Source organism: Pleurodeles waltl, chromosome 3_1, assembly GCF_031143425.1.
Source record: "Pleurodeles waltl isolate 20211129_DDA chromosome 3_1, aPleWal1.hap1.20221129, whole genome shotgun sequence".
Classification (NCBI taxonomy): domain Eukaryota; kingdom Metazoa; phylum Chordata; class Amphibia; order Caudata; family Salamandridae; genus Pleurodeles; species Pleurodeles waltl.
In genome coordinates, this window is record NC_090440.1 from 426,803,590 (window position 1) to 426,817,042 (window position 13,453).

Below are 13,453 nucleotides of genomic sequence, written 5' to 3' on the forward strand. Positions count from 1 at the left end.
TTACTCAGATACATATTGGCTATTCTTCAAAACTGTGGAGTTCTTTTGTAGTTTTTCACTGTGTCTGCAAATACTTTACACATTGCCTCTGAGATAGGCCTGACTGCTTGTGCCAGGCTACCTAGGGGGTGAGCAGGGGTTATCTTAGCTGTGTGGCTCCCTCATCCTGACTAGAGTGAGGGTCCGTACTTGGACAGGGTGCAAACCACTGCTAAGTAGAGACCCCATTTCTAACCTAGAGATTTTCATCTCCTGGAGTGAGGCTGTAACCAAAGAAACAGGCTGTTTTCAAATCATGTGGGTCCTTTCATAGGCAGATGTCGGTGACAGACCCTTACTTAGTATGTTTATGGTGCTTGGCGTCACAGCACGACTCCAAACAATATGAGGACTGCTCTGCCATGCACCCTAAGCTGCTGAGGGAGCTATCCGTCAAGATTCTCGCCTGCTCATGTTGGTCATCTCTGTGATGCTCGAGGTCCTGTACTCCTGGGATGTCCCGAGACTGTTTGCCGAGCCCCTCTAAGTTCATGACCCCATTCGAAGTCCTTGGAGAAGTCGGGGAAGTCCTAACGCTCTTCCACTTCACAGCGTCCATCAAAGTCATCAGACGAGATGAGGGAGTGTCAGCACTCTGGGCCTCGCAAGCCGGCAGGGCCTGATCCTAGGTCTGCTCTGTACTTCCCAGATGTTCCTGGAGCTGAGCGACCCCTGCCCAACTAAAAGAGTTTCATCAAGCCAAGACCTCATCTATGGGTGGCTCGGCCCCTCTGGAATGCCTTTGGGACACATCAGCGCTGGAGGGGCCCCTACTGGATCCATGTGAGAGGGTTTGCCCTCTGTACCAGAAGGGCTATATGCATCCTTTTCTGGATATAGAGCAGAGACGCTGGCGGGACCAAGACCTTTGTCGGCACCCGTTCCAGTGCTGATGCTGCCAGCACCACCACCATCATCATCCGCGACTCCGAGGCAGAGTCGGATGGGCATCGACCGGCTCTGATCAAGCAAGGACATTCTTCCTGGAGGGGAGCCTAAGCCTTATTTGATATGGTATGAGGAACTGGCTGAGACCAGTGGGTTGGACACTTCACTGATTTGCCTTGGTTTCTCCTCCTACTGAGCCTTGTTTGCAATGGTGGTGTATTGGGCAGCTGACACCTTGGACCATACCCTGCCCTCTGTATCAGTCAAGACTAATGTCTTGGCAGAGGTGCCTCAGCTGGGTGTCATCCTCTTGAACCCTTACACGCATTCAATGAAGCCCCTACAGATGTCTTGCTTGGGACCTGCTACAAGTCTTGCACAGGGGCTCCTGTGAATAGGACAATTGAATGTTGCCATTGCTCTTCTCCTGGGAACCCCGGTTCTCCTTACGCAGTACTTCACTCAGAATCCAAGCCGCCTCAAACCGTATCAATCCTGGCACGTTCCCTACCACTCCACCACATAGGAAATCCGAGAGGCTGGACACCTTCGGAAAGACAGTGTTCTCTTCCACCAGCCTGGCACTGCGGTTAGTCAACACCACGTGCCTGTTGGTCCGTTATTCCCATAAACTGTGGGATTCGGTTGTGCAAGTGGTGCTTATGGTCCCGGAGGAGGTCCGGGCCACACTCTCTAAGGCCGTTGTCGATGGCAGGGAAAAGCCTTTTTGGAGTCCGGGCAGATTTAACACTGGAGCGCTTCAAGGACAGTAGGGCTATGGCCAGTCCTTGGGCTTGTCTATGGCCCGGTCAGTTCCAATCAGCCTTCCATTCCTTTCCTGGCCATGGAAGGGGTCTCCAACTGGAAATAAGATGTGCAGAGGCCCCTGGAGCATCTAACTGGTTAGGCCAGATAGATGACGTCCCTGAACCCCTCTGACAGGTGGATCACTGTAGATAGTGTCCAAACCCCTTTTAGGGTTACTTAAGGGCTCCCCTAAGGGTGGCTCACCAGATTTGTTGAGCAAGACTCTACAAGGAACTCTCTGCAACACTCCGGAAAACCTATCCTCCGGAACTGCTTGCTGCTGGTCAAGACTGTATCCATTTGGGAGGGATCCCACTGCAACATTGTTTTTTCCAGCTCTTGCAAGATTTCTGCAACCTCCGTGGCTGTGCATCCTCCAGGGTCACCAGGACTCTGTTTGCATCAGGATGCAAGAAGGAATCTCTCCTGGAGTGAAAGATCACTCCCCTGCATCCACAGGCACCTCAATAACAATGACCAGCTAGTGGATCCTGCTGGTCCACGGACATTGTGAAGGCTCTGCTACACAGGTGGTTGTTCTATGACCCTCTCCAGGTCCATCTTGTCTTCAGACCAACTTGGGAGACGGTGCGCCCTTGCTATAGCCACTGGTACAGAACCCCTGTGCACCGCATCTGTTACTGTTGCCCTGGCTTGTTGACTCTTCCTCCAGAAGATCTTCCAACTACAAGGAGCCTCAGCCTCCAGCACTGTCCAACTTCAAGAACAGCCTCTATCCTGCAACTTCTGTGGCAGGGTTGTTGTGCTGTTGGGGCCTCCTTGCGACTACCTGTGCCTGCTGCCAGTGGGTCCTCGAGGGGGCTCCAAGTATTCCTGCTGGCACTGCCGCATGCTGAAGTCCAGCCCTGACTCCCCACCAATGTTCGAGTTGCTTAGACCTTGCTGGTCCCCAAAATCACACAAACTTTCCTGCAGTAGCTTCTTCCATTTGCCAATGCTTGGTAGTGGATCTACTGACCACTGACCTTTCTGCAGTCCAATGTTGGGCAGCTTGCAGACGACTCCAAGGATCTTCCTGCATCACCTGGACTCCACAGCTGCACTTCTTCCTTCACCGACCTGTAGGAACTTCTCCCCAAGAAGGGTGGGCATTGCCTACCTGCACTGCCTGGACATCTCCCAATGGTCTGGAAACTGTCCCCTTCTTTTTCAGTCTCTTGTCTGGAATCCGATCTTGGATTCCACCGACCTGGTTCACGGGTCGTGACAGCAGCTGGACAAATGAGGCTCCCTTTGACTCCAACAAAGGTTTTCCGACTTAACTTAACCCCTATGCACCTGGGCTCCCTGGTGAAGCTACTCCACTTTCCTGGGTACCCACAGGTGGGGTCACTATCAAACCTTCCTTGTGCCACCTGCTTTCTTCAAGGTTCTCTGGGAAGGGTCCTGAACCCTGAAAACTCCAACTGTGATGGTCCTGTGTTAGTCTATGTGACACCCGTTTAGCTAACACCTCTGCACACAGGCGCCTGGGGGACTACTATTACTTACCTTGGGTGATTTCGTACTCCCGTAGCCCCTAGGATCCTAACACAGTTACCTTGGTTGGGCACCTCCATTCTTATACCACTTTCTTAGTATATGGTTTGCCCCCCCACCCCCAATAGGGCTCCATGTATTAATATGCTTTTCATGTTTGTTTCCAAGTATATTTTCTGTGTGTAGATATCCCAATGTTAGGATAGTGCTAGTGTTATAATAAAGAACACTTAATTTTTATAACTTGTGGTACTTTCTTGTGTGACCATCACTGACTAACTACTGTGGTATTGTAAGTGCTTTACACTCCTCCTAATAAGTCTAAGCTGATCTCCACAGCTACTCCTAGAGTGGTTTGGTTATCTAGGCACCAAAACACTATCACTAAGGGTTGCCTGGATTCATTATAAGGTGCCACACCATAGGTGTTCACCATAAACTGAGCCACCCTCCTACAACGCTTGCCCAAGTTTTTGTCTGCCCTAGACAGCTGCATTTTACATGCAGAATGTGCATTACCACATTCCCGTCCTGCCAGGCCACAGACTATTTGCAGCTCACAGTGGGCCAAGAGCAGTTTGCTATGCTACGCTACCTTTTGGCCTTACCAGTGCCCCTCAGATGTTTACTAAGGTGATGGTGGTGTTAACAGCTCAGCTGCGGAGATTGGGAATTTCAGACAACTGGTTGTTGAAGGTGAGCTTGCGCCAGGCAGTTGTCATCCACCTTCACACTACGGAGAACCTCCTGCACTTGCAGAGGTTCGCTATCAAATGCCGAAGTTGCACCTGACTCCCTGGCAGACGCTCCCTGGTACAGTTCCAGGCCTATCCCCCCCGAGCGTTGAGTTCAGGATATTCCAGCTATAATTCTGATGATTCAGCATCTATCCTGGATTTCAGTGAGACAGACCTTGAAGATTTTGGGCCTCATGGCCTCCTGCATCCTGCTTGTGACACATGCCCACTGGCATATACAGGCTCTGCAGTGGGACTTGAAGGCCCAGTGGGCACAGCATCAGGGGAATCTCTCCGACAAGGTGCAGATCTCGGAGGGAACTACAAAACACCTGCAGTGGTGGCTAATGAACCACGATTGGGTCAGTGACAGACCCCTCTCCCATCCCCCACCAGATCTAATGGTAGTGACAGATGCATCACTCCTGGACTGGGACCTATGAAAAGTGGAGATTAGAGGTCTCCTTGTGGAGTCCAGGCTCCATATCAACCCATTAGAGCTTCAGATAATTTGCTTGGCATTAAAAGCCTTTCTTCCTTCGATCACCTGAAGGCTGGTGCAGGTGTTCACAGGCAACATCACTTCAATGGGGTACTGAAACAAACGAGGTGGGGTTGTGGACAGTGTGTCAAGAGGCCCTGCACCTCTGGACATGTTGTGAATGTCAAGCCATTTCCCTGGTGGCTCATCACATAGCAGGCTTGCTGAACGCCGGAGTGGACGATTTTGCCACAGATGCCTAGCAGATCACAAATGGCATCTCCATCTGGAAGGTCTCGTTCAGCAGTGGGGAGAGATTGGTTAAATCTGTTCACCACTGCTTTTAAGTGCAGTGTCAGCAATTTTGCATGCTGGAATTTCCACGACGACTCTCACCCAGAGATGCTCCGGCCTCCTGTACGCCTTTTCGTCAGTACCACTCCTGCCCAGAGTTCTCAAAAATTTCAGAAACAACCGGACCCAAGTTATTTTTGTGGCATAGGATCAGGCACTATATCCCGAGCTGTTGAGCATGACTATCGATCCTCCAGTTAAACTTGCTCTTTGGGAGGATCTTCTGTCTTAGCAGCAGAGCAGAGTTTTGCACCTAAACCTTGCCATCCTCTACCTGTATTCGTGGAGATTGAGTGGTGACAGTTGACCCCTTTCGACCTTCTGCCTGAAATCTGTGATGTTATTTTGCCAGCCAGGTATCCCTCCACCAAGTCGATATATGCCTGCTGTTGGGATAGGTTTGTGTTCTGGTGTGCTTCCCATAACTTTGAACACTTTTCAGCACCTTTATCCACGGTTCCTTTGTTTGCCCTATCTTTGACCCTGCAGGGCTCTGCAATTGGCACCGTAAAAGGGTATCTTTCTGCAATCTCTTAATTCTTGTGCTTGCCGAACGAGCCCTCTCTTTTCAAACCCCCTTGTTGTTGCCAGGTTTCATTAGAGGTCTGCAGCACGTTCCTTCCCCCCACGCCAATTATCTCGCCTTAGTGGGACGTCAACCTTGTTATCATTTTCTTGATGTGTGCTCTAATCGAACCTTTGTATAGCTGCCATCTTCAGCAGCTGACCAATAAAACGGACTTTTTTGTGGCCAATACATCTCCAGGACGGTCAATGAATTGCAGGGCCTCTCGGTGCACCCTTCCTGACACGCGCCTCCTTCTTTCTGAAGGTTGTCACTACCCTCCGTGCAGGCCAGAGGACTACATTGCCTACCTTTTTTGCTACACCTCATCCCTCCAAAGAGGAGGAAAGACTCCACTACCTAGACCCAAAAAGAGCATTGTTGATCTTTCATGGCCACACAAAAGAGCTCCAGGTGGAAGATCAACTCTTTGTGGGCTATGTTCGAGCCAAAAAATGGAAGGATCTGCAGAAGAGGACCCTCTTGCAAAGGATCATCCTGTGCATTAAAATCTGCTACGCGTTGACCGAGAAAAAGCCCCCTGAGGACTTGCAGGCTTACTCCACCAGAGCCAAAGCTGCGACCACTGCCTTAGCACACGGCTTTCCTCAACTGGACATCTGTCAAGTGGTGATGTGGGCATCACTGCACATGTTCACAAAACATTACTGCCTGAACAGTCAGGTCCGTCGTGGCAGGCACTTTGCTCATTCGGTCCTGCAGGACTTTTTGGTCTAATCAGACTCGCAGACCCATCTCTGAGGAAGTATTGCTTGGCTATCGATTCTAAGTTAAGGAATCTGCAGCTAGAAATCTCTATCAGATGAATACGTTTCCAGGCCTTTGGCTTTTCCACACCAGTGGTCCAGTTCTCATCGTGGCACTGCGCTCCTGGCATTGAAAGTTGCAAAAGTAACTGACATCAGCACACATCATTTCTGGCATGCAGCCCAACAACACCACCTACCGGTGTGCAGGGACACTAAACAGATACCTTCCAGATCCCGTCAGTTGCCTGGAGAAATTGTAAGGTAAGGAATCTGCGGCTAAATAGTGTCTACCAGATAAGGTGTCAACGAATGTTAAGTAACTTGTTCTTTACCATTGTTACCACTAAATGCTTATTTGACCTTTTTCACCAATATGCTCTTTTTATTCATTTATTTTTTAAATTGTTATTTCTTTGGTTTGTGCAAAAGGTGAACTTAATGCAGTACATGAAGCTAAGTACATCACGCGATTTTAGGATAAACGCAGCATCGCTGGATGCTGTTATGAAAGAAAAAGAAACAGAAGATACTGAAAATGGAGACAATGACCAGGTCAGCACCGTCTCTCTATCTTAACTAATGTAGATTACGACAAGTTTACTAATGTTACCCGGGCTAGTCCGAACCAAAACTTGTAGCAATGCTCTGTTAAAAATTTTGTTTAGAGGCTTAAAACTTGCTTCTACTTTTAGGCAGTTGGGAGTACAAATAAATATTTTTGGGTATGCATTACATATTAGAATGATCAATATATAATTAACCTTTAAATAGAAAATCACCGTACAGTATTAATTAAACTATTCAAGTACACAATTGGTTTCTGTATTTTCATGTCACAAAGCAATTTTATATTCAAACAAATGTGTTCAGAGCTAAGCTATTTGTTCACCCGTCACATTTTTTTTACGAGGTACACACAGCACCTAGCCATCTACTATTTTATTTAATATAGCCTAATCAAGTTTTTTTTAAGATGGTTGTGATATTTGAGTTGAACATTTTTATTTGTTTCTCAGACTGCTGCACCAGAGGAGCCAGTTGTGAGCCAAGAACCAAAAAAGAAAAGAAGAAAGAAATGAAGCTGCTTCTTAAATGTAAACCCCAACTACCCCTTGGTCTCTTTTTAGCGCTAACTCCTACAGTTTGGGCTAATTAAGCACAGAACTGTGGGAAGTCTTCAGATGTTCTGATAAATTTCACAATTTATTAAAGAGGCAGATACTGACTTTGTTTCAAGACGAAAAACCGTAAGAATAAACTTACACCAAAAAAATGCTTACTACTCGATTTAGAGTAACAGAATATTGTTAGTTTATTGACACGTTCGTACAGGGCCTTATTAAGCAAATATCTTCACAAAATACAGAGTTTTAGCCCTCTCATGCTGTAAATTGAAATTGTGTCCTTCGAAACAGGAACTTCTGAAGAATTGACTCCATGGGAGTAAGTAAAGTTCATACAACGCACTCATTTTATTTTCCTTTTACTAGCGAACCATTGGTTAATTCAATAATTTGATAGATGTCCAAAGCTTCACCTGGAAAAAAGCAAAAAAGATAATTAAGTACTTAGATGCTTATGTCAATTTTAACAACTGAACTCCTCTTTATGAGGAATAGCAATTCATTTGTGTACCTGATAGAATTATAGTCTTGCATAAGAAAAACATGGTTCAAGTTATCATTTACAAATGATTATTGATGTCCTTAGTGAATGTGAATTCTGGTATGAAGCCAATTACTTTTTACAGAACAAAAAGTATCAAGAATAGAAAAGGATCGTTCTAAATGCTGAGGGAATGTCCTCTGCAACATTGTCTAGTCAAGGGTAAACTATGATTGCAGATAAATTGAAAAATCAGGCATGCCAAAATAAAGTTCTACAATATTTATTCCCTTATTAAAATAGTAACTGTTACCACACCATTGTCAATCCAGGACACTGGTACTTTGCTATCTTGCAGTGCTTTATTTGTATTGTACTTAAAAGACAAAACTGTTCAAAGAAGAAAAGCAGCCATTCTTGGAATCATTTACTTAGTTTTGTATTTAAAAACAAAATCACAGTAGGCTGACACAAATTTGATTGAAACTACCGTAGTACGTGTGTGTCATAGCACAGCACGGTTCCTGAAAAAATTAACAATAACAAAAGACCATGCACAACCCCTCCGACTGCGACTCTTAAAATGGGCTGAATGTGCGTTGAGATGATGTAGAAGGTCCGTTTCCCTCCAAACTCTTTTATTTAATCTCACCTGATATTTGTTTAAATGTAATTGTGTATAAATAATACATGTTGAAAGTTTAATGTGTACCAGGGGCATAACAGTATTTGTTCTCTCAGTCGCAGAATTCTCGTCTCAGTAATAGAATTCTAATAATTCACAAATCCTGCTCTGGCACTTTACTGTATTTTTCGAAACTGACTCACTTTGCTATAGGTGATTCTTTATGGTTAATCGCTTTCATGAAACAAATATGTATGTACACTGTTTAATGCAATATATTATCGCAAATAACTACAGACTTACATAAAATATGTTAAACAATTTGTGTCAGAACCCTTTTTTTATGATACGTATGACAAAATGGCTGCCCCAACATCCCAAAATAAGTGTGATTTTTTTGTTCTTTGTTACAAAATGACAACTTAATGAAGTTTGACGCAGAGACCAGTATGCATGTTAATGAATCAAAAAAGAAAAATTAAAACATCTTTACTAATTCCGGAACCACTTGTTATAGGTTACAGCCTGAAAATGTAAACCTGAACGCCGTCCCATACGTAGGAGGCAGAGGCACGACTCCGAACAAAAAAAAAAAGGGGGAAAAACCAAGCATTTGCAAATGCAATTGGTCTCGCATTAGCTTGAGTTAGAGCTATTAGCATTGTGAATAACTAACTGGACTTTTCTTGCAACATAAATTGAAAATGAAAAGTAAAACAGTTGACATAAGCAAGCCGATTCAAAGCGCCATGGCCCCAATGAGCATGAGCGTGAAGGAGAGACACAAAAGGGAAAAGAAGTTTGCTCCCAGTCAAAAGTATCGGCAAACGTGCAATTATCCACGTAACAGGGTCGATGGCTGAAGTAACAAAACTGCCCCAAGAAGGGACAAACGTAAAGCATTTACCAATGATAACAAAGGTTTTTTTTAAAGGTAAGCCCATGACCGAGTGATAGTGATGGGTGGACGTGGTTAAAGGCCCCCAGATAGATTACAACAGGCCAGAGCGTTTGTGCGCTCGACCTAAATAAAAGAGGAAGGGAAAGGGGGTTGCTGTCCCTTCGGAAGCACTCTGGCTCACATGGAATCAGTATTTCTTATAGATTTTGGCTTTGGTGCCTAATTACATTAGTTTCGAAATGAGCAAGAATGTATGTATGAATAAGACAAGGAGACTTGGAGCACTGAATAGCTGATAGAAGAGAGAAAAATATTACACACATCACAAACTGTAAGGGAAAAATGTTTACGCTTTAGTCCCTTTTAAGGGTGGCAAAGAGCTCCACTTCAAGCAGAAAGCCTGGTGACAAGGGTTAGCAGTCTGTTTTACCACTAAAGTTAGATTTCCTGAAGGCATGGTCCAGCCCATTCATTTGTATTTCCATGAAATAATGTTAGGTCCATCATAAAATAGAACGTTTGCTGTCGTGTCAGAACTTTAAAAAATAAAATATAGCATTAAAACAATGGTCAGTTATCTTTCTACGCACAAGACGCCCGGAAACGCTATTCTCTGTGGCTTGAGCTGCGACTCTGCCTCTGGGCATGAGAACAGAGCAATATACTGGGCACCAAGCGGTAAGCTGGAGTCAATCCATACCTCATTGACACGTTTTGCAGCTTTCTCTCAGCTTATGACAGTACCTCAGCATTTAGAAAGCAACTAGATTAACGATGTCCGTTCCAAAACTTCCAGGGTTCACGCCTTGTCACAAGTGCCGCCAGAATATGCATCTTTCTGAGCTCCATTACAGCTGTAGATGATGCCTCTGATTAGAGCATGATGGCACAACCTGCAATTGTTTCCCCATGCATCTGAAGGCCACCTGGGAGCAAGAGGTCAAGTTTCGGATTACAGCCCATAGGGAGATGCTTAAAATATCTCCTCCATCTATAGGTAAGTCACCTGTAAGGGACCAGTCTCTTAAATGTCTTCCTAACCACCACAAAAAACTGCAGCAGCAAGGAGAAGTCATCTTCTTTCTTAAGGAAATGGTACGATTCCACGACGATTCAGTCTTGACACGTCCCGTGACATCAAACTGTTCCTCCTCGTCAGATAAATTCCTGACGTTATAAAAGATGGGACTTGAGTTTCTGGGTCCATCGACTGACAGGTCGAGGCCTTGCGCTAAGCATGATCGTTTCTGCACTCTGTGGGCCCCTCCAAAGTGGAGCAGGTTGCTACAGGTTTGTCAACTTTGACGTCTAAATAGAAGTTGAAGTGTCCCAAGTCGCAATCACTCCGCTCGGTCAGAGCATTCTTCGGCACTGACTGTGCCAATGGAGTGGACTACAGTGCTGCCCTCAAGATCAGAGAAAATTCTCTGCGTGATGATGCAAAAATGAAGGCACATTTTTACGGATGTTTCCCCGGAAGAATGCCTTTCTAGGGCTCAGAGATTTGACCACATGGAAGATTTCAGTACCAACTCTGAGGTCTTTGCGATGTCTGATAAAGGCAATGGCTGTACAGAGAATAATACCCTCATTCTCCATCATAGTACTGATGCTGACATAGCTAGACTTACCAAATCCAAGTGGGCTGAACATTTCAACAGGAGACATTCCTTCCTCCTGGCCCTGCTTCAGAGAATGTTTCCTCGTTTATGACTAGTACCAAAAGCTGAAGAGGCTTTTGAATTGACAATGACCTCTACAGAGATAGTCTTAACATTCTGACCGATCTTGCAACCCTTATCAGTGGAGGGGCCCTTGCGTCCTTTCTATCGCTAGAGCCTGGCATGGATGCTTCGGACAAATACTGTTCCAGCCCAGCAGTTCCAAGACAGCCAGATGTGATAGGCCTGCTCCTTGTGATCCCCACTCCTTGTAATCTTACCTGTCAGAGAAAAGCCTGACTGTTCAAGCATGCCCCTTGAAGAAGAACCCAAATGCCTTTCCTATGGTGCCTCCTCCTGCAGATTTGAAGAAACTTGAAGCTATACTGTGAATAGTCCTTACTTTTGGCAGCAAATCCCTCAGCACTGCTAATGCTAGGTACCTGCTGGATGGCTTCTTGGAATTGGCTGAACTTACTGTGGTCAGCATGCCAGAGCACATGAAAAAGTGATGCATATGGACCAGGGTCATGATGGCTTGGACGCATCCAAACCAATTTTACAGCACAGCCCAGACTCTGCAGACACTAGTGCTTGAGCCATGGGCATAGCTGCCCGGCTGTCAGTCCAACTGGATGTGCTCAGTTGGCTTCTCTAGAGATGACTAAGACACATTCATAGGCATGGCCTTCAATAATGAGCAAAGAGAAAACCAACTCAATCCTTGAGCATTTCAAAAACAGTAGAGCTGCAGCTCGCGCATTTGGGCCCGTATTTATACTTTGTTAGCACCGCATTTGCGTCATTGTTTTACGCAAATGTGGTGCAAACTTACAAAATACAATTGTATTTTGTACGTTTGCGCCACTTTTGCGTCAAAAAGTGATGCAAAATCGGCACCCAAAAAAGTATAAATATGGGCCTTGGACTTGCCTTTCCAGTGCAACTGTACCTTTAACTTTATCAAACATTTTGTGCCTGATCCAGGGCTGTGCAGTGCCAGAGGAGACAGTTTCAGCTCATCCACACCCCCCAGCAGCAATATCACTCCTTTCTGGCATAGGAGGACACATCCATAGATGCAGTCTCAGTCAGTGCCACGAACCTTCAAAAAGTGCAGATGGCTGTGGTGGCTTCACTGTGGCATCAGAAGGCCATGCATGCCTGTACTTGGACAACTGACGTTGCTAGTGACAATGGAGTCCCTCATGCTGGTCTGGAATCACTTTCAGCAGATGGTAAGTCTCCTTCATGACAAGCTTTTTTATCAATATCCAAATGTCCCACCTCTTTCCTATACAGAGGCTCACCTACTGGACACGACCTTCATGGAGACTTTTCCTACTCCTCAGAGAACTGTGATATTTGAGAGATGATTCAGTGATGTCTGAATTGAGCTCAGACCCTGGTCTGAAGGTTTTTTTATCTGCTTGGCTTTGTTCGTCAAGGTGATGTTACATGCCAAAAGGGAGGATGAGGACCCTTCAGTAGTGCCTGAGGTCATAGTGGATCTGGTATCGGAGGAATCTCATTCTGACTTTCTTGATGGCATCCAGGTTTGAGTCAGTGCACAAATGCCTATCTCTGAAAACAGTTTTGTAGAAGCAATACCGTTAGCACGTAGGGTCGGCGAAGTTCAGGCACATTCAATTCATTCACCTTCCACAGCTTTCTACACACATAAGTTACTCCTTCATTCCTGCCTACCTTTTTTTTTTTTTTTTAAAAGCAAAGGGGGTTTCTGCTTTTCATCTATTCAGTCTATTACTCTTTCATCTGTTTTCCCTCCTCTGCATCCAGCCATGAAGTAGGAGTGAATGCACAGACTAGATCCCCTTGTGGCATCTTACTACATCGAATGTACTTGACAGAGTGAATGATAAGCAATTTGTGGGCTTCGTGTGAGCTAAAAATTGCAAGGCAGTGACCAAATACACAATTTGGCATGGGTCCATCCTTTGTATTAAGATCTACTATGTCCTAGTCATGGAAAAAATCTTCCAAAGGGGAATAATGCCCATCCCTTTTTGAGCCATATCTGCTGCTTTCTCTAGCGATGGCATGGTTGCCACATCTGCAGTGCAGCAACATCGTTATCTTTGCATACTATTGCACGCACTACCGCATCATGTTTCAGGCTTTCAGTAAATGATAGTGTCGCGTAGACTCTCATTATTCTAATGAGACTACTGGATTTGAGCGGCAGAATCACTTGTACTGTGGGGGACTGAGTCTAACCCACTACAGGGTGACACCTGTCGGCCTAATCTGGGTTTTGCTCCGGCTAACTAGCAGTGCCTCATCTCTACCCAAGAGCAGGGATAATTGGGCAGCCGAGCACGTCACAATTGATTCCTCAGGAAAGCGTGGTCACTCAGGTTTCATCCGTTTCTCTCATTTACATTAGTCTCACATATACAAGGACAATCAGAGGCAGTATATGTTTCAATAAGGTTTTAATGAAGCAAATGCATCTTAGATTTTAAAGCATGTACTGCAATAACCAGGACGATAAAGCAT

The 13,453-nt window shown here is 45.4% G+C and overlaps 2 protein-coding genes across 6 annotated transcripts in view; one reads left to right on the forward strand and one right to left on the reverse strand.

Annotated features, from left to right (window-relative positions):
• Positions 1-7,416, forward strand: part of FANCI (FA complementation group I) — a 714,639-nt gene extending 707,223 nt beyond the window's left edge. For all 4 annotated transcript variants that reach the window (XM_069222692.1, XM_069222696.1, XM_069222693.1 and 1 more), the window contains 2 exons: positions 6,571-6,693; positions 7,158-7,416. In XM_069222692.1, the coding sequence (XP_069078793.1) occupies positions 6,571-6,693; positions 7,158-7,220 (186 nt within the window). In that variant the 3' untranslated portion in view covers positions 7,221-7,416. The remainder of the gene's footprint in view (positions 1-6,570; positions 6,694-7,157) is intronic.
• Positions 7,417-7,428: 12 nt separating this feature from the next.
• The window catches only part of POLG (DNA polymerase gamma, catalytic subunit), a 795,283-nt gene continuing 789,258 nt past the window's right edge, over positions 7,429-13,453 (reverse strand). For both annotated transcript variants that reach the window (XM_069222697.1, XM_069222698.1), the window contains exon 23: positions 7,429-7,678. In XM_069222697.1, the coding sequence (XP_069078798.1) occupies positions 7,614-7,678 (65 nt within the window). In that variant the 3' untranslated portion in view covers positions 7,429-7,613. The remainder of the gene's footprint in view (positions 7,679-13,453) is intronic.